This window comes from Rutidosis leptorrhynchoides, chromosome 8 (assembly GCF_046630445.1).
Source record: "Rutidosis leptorrhynchoides isolate AG116_Rl617_1_P2 chromosome 8, CSIRO_AGI_Rlap_v1, whole genome shotgun sequence".
NCBI classification, from domain to species: Eukaryota; Viridiplantae; Streptophyta; class Magnoliopsida; order Asterales; family Asteraceae; genus Rutidosis; species Rutidosis leptorrhynchoides.
The window spans coordinates 32,321,949-32,332,826 of NC_092340.1; the positions used below are offsets into that span (position 1 = coordinate 32,321,949).

The 10,878-nt window shown below is 31.4% G+C and overlaps 2 protein-coding genes across 2 annotated transcripts; one reads left to right on the forward strand and one right to left on the reverse strand.

The window, feature by feature from the left end:
* Positions 1-3,398: 3,398 nt before the first annotated feature.
* On the forward strand, positions 3,399-5,139 carry LOC139862883 (CASP-like protein 5B1). Its single transcript, XM_071851516.1, has 3 exons — positions 3,399-3,712; positions 4,392-4,524; positions 4,686-5,139. The coding sequence occupies exons 1-3, from the start codon at positions 3,582-3,584 to the stop codon at positions 4,884-4,886; spliced, it is 465 nt and encodes a 154-aa protein (XP_071707617.1). The 5' UTR covers positions 3,399-3,581; the 3' UTR covers positions 4,887-5,139.
* A 911-nt stretch (positions 5,140-6,050) lies between these two features.
* On the reverse strand, positions 6,051-10,148 carry LOC139861441 (mannose-1-phosphate guanylyltransferase 1). The gene is made up of 5 exons (XM_071849832.1): positions 9,880-10,148; positions 7,993-8,118; positions 7,773-7,835; positions 7,441-7,680; positions 6,051-6,930 (listed from the first exon to the last, which is right to left on the reverse strand). The coding sequence occupies exons 2-5, from the start codon at positions 8,101-8,103 to the stop codon at positions 6,259-6,261; spliced, it is 1,086 nt and encodes a 361-aa protein (XP_071705933.1). The 5' UTR covers positions 8,104-8,118; positions 9,880-10,148; the 3' UTR covers positions 6,051-6,258.
* Positions 10,149-10,878: the final 730 nt, after the last annotated feature.

A 10,878-nucleotide genomic window follows, 5' to 3' on the forward strand; every position in this document is an offset into this window, starting at 1 on the left:
GAGAGTTTTGTACTCATTTCTAATTGTCTAGTTATTAGTTGTAAGCGTTTATCTATTGATTCAGCTAAACCAATTTTGTGTATGCACATGAGCAACTGGATGTTCAACAACAATCCTTGTAGACATATAATAATCATTAAAAGCTTGAGATGTTAACTCACCAGCATTATCAAGTCTCATCCTTTTAATGGTGTAATCAGAATAATGTGTTCTTAATTTTATAATTTGTGCAAGAAACTTTGCAAATGCCATATTACGGCTTGATAACACACAAACATGAGACCATGCGTTAGATGCGTCTATTAGAAAAATGGTCCACATGATGGATGAATTGGTCCATATATATACCCTTGAATTCTTTCAAGAAACATTGGTGATTATTTCTCAATGTGCTTTTCATTAATCGCCATATGTGCTTTTCATTAATCACCATATGTGTTTTTCGTTAATCACTATATGTGCTTTTCATTAATCACTATATGTGCTTTTCATTAATCACCATATGTGATTTTCATTAATCACCATATGTGCTTTTCATCATATATCATTTTCACCATATGCCCTTTTAATCATATGTGCTGCGCTTTTCGTCATATGCACTTTTCATTATATGCGCATTTAATTATATGCGCTGCCCTTTTCATCATATGCGTTTTTTATCATACGCGCTTTTAATCATATGCGCTGCGCTTTTCATCATATGCGCTTTTTATCATATGCGCTTTTAATCCTATGCGCTGCACTTTTCATCATATGCGCTTTTTATCATATGCGCTTTTCGGTGCTACATAGATATTTCTCATTTTCGATTATCATTGACTGATAATCATATCCATTATGATATATATCAGAGAAACTTAACAAATTTCTCTTTGATTTGGGACAAAACAAGACATTGTTTACCAAAAAATTCGTACCATTTGGTAATATGAAATTTTGCCTTTTTCGTTCATTATATCAAGTTTGCAAGAGCTGATATAGTATTTATAATTCCTTCATTTGATTTAAATCAATGAAATATTTCTTAGATTTGATCATAGTGTGTATGTTACTACTATCTGCAATACATAGGTCTTTACCATTTAATTGATGTTGTATTTCAGCAGGATTCATACTAAAACTTCAAATAAGATAAGCAAATAATGAGTTATATTTCAGCAAGATAATCAAATTATATTACCTGCAAACAAGTTATAATCTGAAGTACATAAAAGATGACACTTAATAAAACATATGCGTTATGGTCTAAAACCATTTATTTATGAGTGATACATAAAAAAAAACTAGGCATCTTAGAAAATTCAAACCATTCAAGTCTCAAGGTAGCTCAGGGTTAATTTAATCAAGATTTGTTAACAGATTCACTCTCGTTTTCTTTTCTTTTGGGACTTATTTGTAGAGCTAAACAAGATGTTCATGTATTCAAGAAATACTAGACTGATGATCCACGTTACCAGATCATTAATAAGAATCTCCGGAATTCTTATAAGAGCGTCTACTAATATCTTTAATTTTATTCTTTCATGGATCACCGTTATTATTTTATTTTATTTTTTATTTTTTTTGATAATTAATATCGTATCTATCTTTGAGTATTTTCCATAATACACTTGGATTTTCGATCATATAATATGTAGATTCTAAGGACTCGTCAATATGTTTGCTAAGAAAAATACTTACTATTGCTTTCTCTTGTTCGGAATAATTGTTATTTTCATTCAGAGTTTCTAAAATACCGTTTGATTCGAGATGTTTTTCTACATTCATAACCCATGTTAAGTAGTTGTTCCCACTTGTTCTAAATGAGCAAATTTAAGCCTTTTCAAATTCGACATTTTCTATTATCAAAAAGATGAATAACATAAATCATAATCATAATCAACTTCTATTCATAGACAAATAATAAAATGAAATTAGAATCATTTTAAATTCATAAGTAGCAAACAACAGAATAATGGTATGATTACAAATAATAAAACCACAAGGGCAGGATAGAATATAGGTTCACCCGGTGGTATATTAGCAACAATGATGATAGTTAATATGACCAATACAATAGGAAAAATCATCCTTGTGTGAATCATTTTTATAAAAACTTTTTGAGAGTAGTAATCTGAAAAATGAAGATTGATTTGTGAAAATGTGAAAACGGAGATGTTTATTTTATATTTGAAAAATATAGTTGTTGTAACGTCGTCAGTTGACGTTAACAACCGTTATGTATATATGACCGTTGTAACGTCGTTAGTTGACGTTAAGGAATAAAGTCACTATATCAAAACGCGTATGAGTAATATAAAGGACAAGATTTTTTTTCTTATTTTAACTTTTAAGATTTACTTTTAATAAAAATACAAACTACTTTTCTTATTTTAACTTTTAAGATTTACTTTTAATAAAAATACAAACTATTTTTTCTTATTTTAACTTTTAAAATTTACTTTTAATAAAAATACAAACTACTTTTTCTTATTTTAACTTATAAGATTTACTTTTAATAAAAATACAAACTACTTTTTCTTATTTTAACTTTTAAGATTTACTTTTTATAAAAGTACAAACTACTTTTCTTATTTTAACTTTTAAGATTTACTTTTAATAAAAATACAAACTAATTTTTCTTATTTAAACTTTTACGATTTACTTTTAAGAATAAACATTAGTATGCATGAAATAAATAATGATTATTTGCATAAGTAATCATAAATGTTAGATAACATATAAAGACCCCATCGTATTCGTATTGATCGGAATTAATCTCGACCCATGGTACCGTATTGTCAAATAACGTGTTGCGTACATAAAGTACCGTGTTGTCAAATGACGTGTTGCGTACAATCATGAGGTCTTATTAACATAAATATAAATGTTAGTGAAGTTAATAAGAGTTAGATTACAGAAAATATAATTCAGGCGGTATAACCGACCATATATAACTTAAATAACATAAATATAAATGTTAGTGAAGTTAATAAAAGTTAGATTACAGAAATATAATTCAGGCGGTATAACCGACCATATATAACTTAAATAACATAAATATAAATGTTAGTGAAGTTAATAAAAGTTAGATAATTTTTTACATTGATTAGTGACGTGTGCTTGTTTAGATAAACCTTGATTATACGGAGCACTTCGTGCTGATAACGTGTTATATTTCAGTAGGCTTATAACTACCTTTAGTGGCCTGGTTCAATATATTCAAATTGAAAGAACCAATAAAAGAGAGACGTGTTGTAGAAGATATAGGAGAGAAAGAGGTTGAAGAGGTGTGATTTATTTAATGTATATGTGTGTTTTTGTAACTTACATTATGCACATATATATAGTACAAATTTTACTATCCATATTTGACTAATTACCATCCATATTTAACTACTAAATTTACAACCAAAACTACAAAGTATATTTAAATCTTATTCAGCCTTAATTAATTAATTAACCGAGAAGTGCTATATATTATAAACTGATTTTGCAAAGATGGTGGCTAATTGGAGGTGTGAATTTATAATTAGGGGAAAATAGTAGTTGCAGTGTTACATCTATTGATCAAATATTGAAATTGAAATTGGGGGATCGAGATGAAAGCATTATTGGGGAGTCCAGGGAAGAAGAGTGGGGCCGTGTTGAGAATGGGGCAGTGTTTATTTGCAGCTTCTTCGCTTTCGGTCATGGCTACCGCTTCCGGTTTTGCTACTGTTACTTCATTCTGGTATCTCTTTACTCTTTTGTGGATAGTTTCTAATCTAATTTGGGTTTTAATATCTAATTTGTTTTTTAGTTTGGTAGATTTTGCTTTGAATATCAAAAAACGATGCATAATTGTAGGGTTTTGAAATGGAAAAAATAAAAATAAAAAATGTTGTTATCATGCTTCTGTGCCCTTTTGATTAAAGTAAACTTTTCGAGTTCTTATTGGACACATTATCTAATTGATTTTTGTAGCTTGATACTCTTTAGGTCAAAACAACATGAAATGGGCAAGATGCTAAGATAGGTTGAGTAAGGGTCAAATAATCAGATTTTTAATACAACCCGGGTCAGATTTTGACCCACTTCTTCGTCCAATTTTTTCTGTAACAAGTTACTCCGTTAAAAAAACTACTCCATAATCAATTTTGGAGGTTGTACTTATTAAACATGCACTTTAGGCAACTTTGGATTCGTACAGCCCTTCTCCAATTATGTTGGAAATAAGCTTTCAAATCGTTTGACCTATCACCTTGTTAGCTGAAAATTTTTGTTTGACCGTCGTTAGATAAACATAATCCAATTTGAGTCATTCATATGTTAATGATCGAAATATCCACCTCTACATTAGCGATTAGCGACACTGCTCCTGATCTTTGTAGGTGTAAATGGTTTAACTTGTTGTTGTCGGTTGATTTCAGTTATCTAATTGCAGCAATGGGACTTGAAGCGTTATGGAGTTTCGGACTAGCCTGCCTCGATCTTCACGCTATACGGTTGAACAAGGATCTGCACAATCATATCTTTTTGAGCCTTCTTGTAGTTGGTGACTGGGTCAGTATTTACTATCTATGCTATTTTACATAACTACTTTGGTAGTTTATCTGAATACTGCATATATGGGTTTTTTTTTTTTTTTTTTTTTTTTAAAAAAAAAGAAGCTATTGGATTATTATTGCATCATATATAGTATTAATTGATCGTGTGTGACACAGGTGACAGCGATTTTATCACTTGCGGCTGCTTGTTCTTCGGCTGGAGTGATGGTTGTGTTCATAAAAGACACGGATATCTGCAGAACGCACAAGCCATTGGCGTGTGATACCTTCGAAATCTCCATAGCTTTGGCTTTCGTAGCGTGGTTTCTTCTCGCCATTTCTTCCTATGTCATGTTTTGGTTGTTGGCCGCCATTTAAAGTCTATCTTCCATAAACAGGAAATTTACCAGATTTATGTGAAGTTAGACGACTCTGTAAATTATTGGAACATTGACTATGTCTATTTTTGTAGTTTAAATCCACGTTAAATGTAGTGTATCGTGTATGTTATGGGGTGCCATCTTTGCAACCCTTAGTAATTTGTAATATGTCGTGTCTTTTTTGAGTGATCCAGGTCATTGTATGGATCCTCATGGCTTATGTACCTCTTCGAGTTAGTTAAATAAATATCTTTGCCTTTCAAAAAAAAAAAAAAAAAAGAAAAAAAAAATCCACGTTAAATGGGTAAATGTATTCAAGTAAAATAGATATCGTGATGAAATTTATCACTTTGGTTTTGGTTATTGTATCAATTGAACCTATCTGTATATTAGACCACAGATAACGGTGATTGTGAAGTGGAGTGGGTAAGGTGTAATTTTTGGGGCAAGACGATGACTGGACTATGGCAGAGAAAGAGGGAAGCTGAAATGTGGGGCTTTTGTGGGTGATGTGGTAAAATTTGATTGTTATTTGAATGATAAAATATTAAAAAGGTGGAGAGATAAATAATATTAACCAATCAGCACTTGACACGTTATGGTCATTCTCCCTCCTCTTGGGCGCATTTGATTGACAAACGCCCCATTTCTAGCGTTTGTGGGGTGTTTGTGGTGACACCTCATGAGCATTTGGGGGAGAACCGCCCCATTATCTATGGTCTGAATAACTAAAAGGCACATGTAGTTCATAGTTCTTGATCCTTTGATTATTTTCTATATATACATACTAATAATGGTAGCCATTGTGAAATGATCATATTGCTCTCAAATGTTCATTAGCTTTTGATATCATGCTGATATCAACATATGATCATAGTGCCCTATATCAACATGACGTCATCTTGAATTTAATTTTTTCATTTGTTTAGTATAGAACATAATCATTTTTCTCAACAAACGTAACCACTTTATTCTCGTTAAACTAAAGTCTTAGATTGATAAAATCACATTTGACATTGTAGTTTTTTCTTTTTTTTAATTTATTTATTATTATTTTTTTTTGGGGGATTGCCTTGAGATTTGAAAATGGGGTATCAAAAGTTCAAATCACATATAACCTTTGACTATAAATACACAATTCTACCCACAAAATAAACCACAAAAAACCTTTTACCATTTAAATAATCTTTGCACCTTCAAGTATCTAATGAGATCCTTTAAACTTTTACACCTTACAAAAACAAAACTGAAAAATACAATTAAAGGGAAAAAAACACATACTTCAAAGGAACATAGATATAATAAGTTCAGCATTAAAACTAATCCTTTGAAAAACCATAAAATCATATATATATATATTAACACAAGTTTCACATCACTATCTCTGGCTTCAAGATGCTAGATTTGATCTCCTTATGAGGCAGAACCACACCTCCATTACTGTACACCTCATCACACACATGCACATCTTCTCCAAGTATCGTCATATTCTCAACCCGGGCCCACTGCCCAACAGTCGAATGCCACCCTATAATACTACTCGATATACAAGCATGTTTCTTGATACGAACACCCCGCATAACAGTGCACCGGGACAATCTAACACCTGACTCCACCACACAGCCCGGCCCAATAGCAACATCAGGCCCAATCAAACAACCTTCACCAATTTTCGCACTTTCATCAACCAGTACATTACCCACAATGTGGGTCCCAGTAGCCAGTTTAGATGGTGCATTTTTCCTTAAAGAATCAAGGTACAACCTTAATCCTGTAATGTAATCTTTTGGTTGACCAATGTCCATCCAAAACCCAGGTAGAACCATTGCGTACAGTAGCTTTTCGGAAGCGATTTTCGGGAACGTTTCTTTCTCGATCGAAGTCGGCTTCAGTTCAATTCGGTTAAGAACAGATGGGTCCAGCAGATAAATCCCAGCATTGATCTTGTTACCCACAAACATTTTTGGTTTTTCAACAAATCTTTCGACTTGGCCCGTTGATTCCTCCATAACCACCACACCATATTTCGAAGGTTCATCCACCTATTCATTTAATTCCATCCAAAACAATTAACATTAATGAAGTTCATATAATACAACCGAGACATAATTACGTGGATCGTCCCTAAACTTTCTTTTTTTTTTTTGCACTGGTAGTTCCTTGAATTGTACTCACTCCGTCCCAAATCTGTTGTCCTGTTTTGACTTTGGAGGTCTTTTTCTTCCAACTTTGACTTTAAATGTTTTTGTTTGTATTATATATTATTCGATGAAATTTATACCAATGTATTGGTCTTTGAATATATTTTTAACGATATAACATTCACATCAAGTATTATGTAACACTTCAAAAATAATTTAAAGTCAAAGTTGGAAAGATAAGACCTCTAAAGTCAAAACAGTCAAAACAGGACAATAGATTTGAGATGAGAGATTATTTGTTAACAGAAAAATATATTGTTTAGGGATGATCCACGCAATTTAGGGTAAACCAAAGGGACCATCCCGTAATTATGTCTAAAATCTTATACTTTTTATAGAATAAAGTGATACCTTGGTCACCATTATGGAAGCTTCACCACCATGAGACTTGTGAAACGCAATCATCTGTTTCAGCGGATATTCACTGATGACGTCACTGTTAAGAACAAAAAACGGCTCACCGGAATCATCTACGAGCTTGTCCCTGGCTAAGGCCAATGGGCCCGCAGTTCCAAGCGGCTCAGTCTCTTGTGAGCACGTGATCGTTATCCCGAGCTTAGCCTCAAAATCCTTTAAGAAATTGAGCATTACCTGCATAATAAAAAATATATTAATATTTAATATTTAATATTAATATTGTTGCAAAATTACAAATTAAATGTATAATAAGTTCAAAATTTTACCTCTGGCTGGTAATTGATAGCCAAAACTACTTCAGTAACTCCTATGGCCTTCAGAGCCTCAATCTAACACAACACATAATCATACAAGAGTATTTATTTAGCCTTCAAAAAAAATAAAAAAATAAATACTAATAAAAAATACAATATTTAATTACATAACTTCCATTGAACAATGTTTAATTAAGGAAAAAGAGGGTGTTTAATGTTTATAAGATTATACCTGGTGAAGGATCATGGGTTTGTTGCCAAAATCAACAAGTGGTTTTGGGACGCTGAGAGTTAATGGTCTCAAACGAGTTCCGAATCCTCCAACAAGAATAAGTGCCTTCATTTTCGGACGATTTTTCTGTACAACAAGAACTAATCAGAAGCTAAAACAGAGAATGTAAAAGGACTACATTCATAAAAATGCACTTCAACATCATCGATTTAAAGTGATAAACTTAGAAAGATGAATAACTGCGGAACTTTTGGTTTACGTTTTCTACATCATCAACTACGATAAAATGAGCTAAATTCAGTTAAAGCGTCAAAAATGTCGGTGCTATTTTCAAATTGACACGCATTCATCAATCATCGCAAGAAGATAATGAGTGCTAGGAAAGAAATCTTCTGACACGCGTAGTAACATGGCAAAAAATCATATTTTCTATATAAAAAATCAAAGATTCAAAGTACAAATATACTACAACCACAAAATTTAATGTGAATCACATAAACATCAAGTTTCTTTCTTATGGCATTAATGCAGACTTCACTTCGGTGGGTAAAAGCATGATTTCTTACGCTTGTATTGCATTAGTACAAATATAACTGTAACATTAAAACATTACAAATCAAGGGTTTCAAAACCCAACTAAAATATCTAAACTGTGCACTGGGTACTGATGTGTCTCACTTGTGTGCCAAATTAAAATCACTAATTAAAATAGAACTAAATGACCAAGAATTAGCATAACTAAATATTCCACCATACCCAAATATATTTTTTAGCAAACTAGGGTTGTTTACTTTTTTCTTTATTAAGTCGTATTTCCATTTGACTCTGTTTAAAAAGTGGTGTATGATTCTCTCCAGGGGCGGAGGGAGGGGGGATCAAGTGGGGTCAGCCGCCCCCGACGATCGAAATTTTTTTAGTGTATTTTTGTGTTAAGTTTGACGTTTTTTCCAATTTTTTTACATTTTGCCCCCATCGAAAAAAGTTTCTGGATCCGCCCCTGATTCTCTCTCTCCTAGAAACGGACCAATTTTCAGATTAAGTGACAAAGAAACTACAATTTTACTTACTAAATTACTAAGAGCTGTACAAAAATAGATCATTAAGTGGAAAGTAACTAGTGATCATATATATATATATATATATATATATACTTTCTGAGGCAATAATTCTACTGTTGTACTTTATAAATTGTGACCGAAGTCATAAACTATCAGCAAACCAATGTTGTAACTGTGTTTCGAGTCTTCATTTTCTTGATGAAGTCCTCGAGTTTTTATAAAGTTCAAGTATTTTAGCCAAAAAAAAAAAAAAGCAAACCAATAAATGATTCTGGGAAACATGAAATCATAAATCACAAGTGTAATCAGATAATTGAAATGAAGAATATTAGATCCAATTGAACAAAAAACACGTAAGATATGATAAAATGTAATTATACTACTAATGTACTTTATTATTGTGATCTATATCATATGCACGATCTTAATTAAGGGGATTCAAAATAACCATTTCAAATGAAAAAAAAATTACTAATAACACGATCCGGGAAGCAAGAAACAAGAAATCACAAACCTAATAAGATAATTAACCCTAAAAAAATTGGATCTTATTGAACAGATAAAATAATAGCATAACTAAATCAAAATTCACCAGATCTGCTCCTAAATTTTACAAAAAACTTATCAATTTCACATAAATGAAACAAAAAGCATCCAACTTTGTAATTAAATTCAAGGATCTATAACTTAGTAAAAACATGATTTGCATTAATTAAACCTACATTGCTCAATCTCCATAAACAAACAACCGACACATATTACAATGCAAATTACACAATTTCAATTTTAATTCATCATTGAAATCAATAATTGAAAATAGATCAATTACCTTAGGCGAAAAAGATCTGAACTTTGATAATTACTCTGTTTCGGACCCAAATTGAACCCTAATTTCCCTCGCTTTTTTATGTTATATATAAAGATATAGATATAGATAGATAGATGAATGATAGTTATAGATTATACACGCACATATTTAATTTTTGATTTATCAACAAGAAGAAGAAGCTTCTGCGATGATTGATGTGTACAGAGAAAAGGCTTGTTGCATCTTTATCTTTATATACACACATATATATACACTACCCTGTATATGCGTACGGTATATTCGCAATGTAATAAGATTTGGCCAAAATCCATAATATATAGCTGGATATTGAATTTTTAATTTAATGGAAAATTTATGTGCAATGAGCCAATCACATATTGTTTCATATATATCAAACAAATATTTAATATTTAATGCTACAACTGATATTTTTCTACACATAAATACAATATTACTCCAATATATAAATTTATATATATATTCGTGAAAAAAGCATAAATTAAATGAAAATAAACTAAATCGATTGAATTGATGTTATTATTTTTGTAAAGTGGTCTAATTGCGGGTTTTATGACCTACTTGTGATAGATCGAGAAGCATTATTAGAGTCGAAGAACATGCTCGAGTTGAAACTCGAGATTGAACAACCTAAAACAAGACGCCTACAGTTTATATAATAGTTGTATGTTTAGGTTTTTTGTACTGGAAAATGTTTTAGAGTAGTCAGGTCCAATTTCAGGTCTTTTTTTAAAAGACGATGCGAATGTAATGTTCCATTAGTTTGGTCCATCAATTAAATGTTTTAGTTTGTTACTTGCAATATGCTAAATATGTGTGTGCAGCTTGTTATTGTTGTATTAGTTTGTTTTAGTTTGAATGTACTGTTTGTGATCATTGTGCAGGAAAATTAGTCAAAATCCAACTGATCATTATGTGGTCCATCAACTTGTTACTTTCCATTTTGTAAATTAATTTTGGACGATCGAAGGCGAGTTGTAA

Coding starts and splice junctions, on each gene's coding strand:
- LOC139861441 (XM_071849832.1), bottom strand. CDS start 8,103: ATGAAGGCACTTATTCTTGTTGGAGGATTCGGAACTCGTTTGAGACCA. Junction 7,836..7,992: donor AACCCATGATCCTTCACCAG/GTATAATCTTAT, acceptor GTGTTGTGTTAG/ATTGAGGCTCTGAAGGCCAT. Junction 6,931..7,440: donor CTTCCATAATGGTGACCAAG/GTATCACTTTAT, acceptor TTAAATGAATAG/GTGGATGAACCTTCGAAATA.
- LOC139862883 (XM_071851516.1), top strand. CDS start 3,582: ATGAAAGCATTATTGGGGAGTCCAGGGAAGAAGAGTGGGGCCGTGTTG. Junction 3,713..4,391: donor GCTACTGTTACTTCATTCTG/GTATCTCTTTAC, acceptor GGTTGATTTCAG/TTATCTAATTGCAGCAATGG. Junction 4,525..4,685: donor TTCTTGTAGTTGGTGACTGG/GTCAGTATTTAC, acceptor TGTGTGACACAG/GTGACAGCGATTTTATCACT.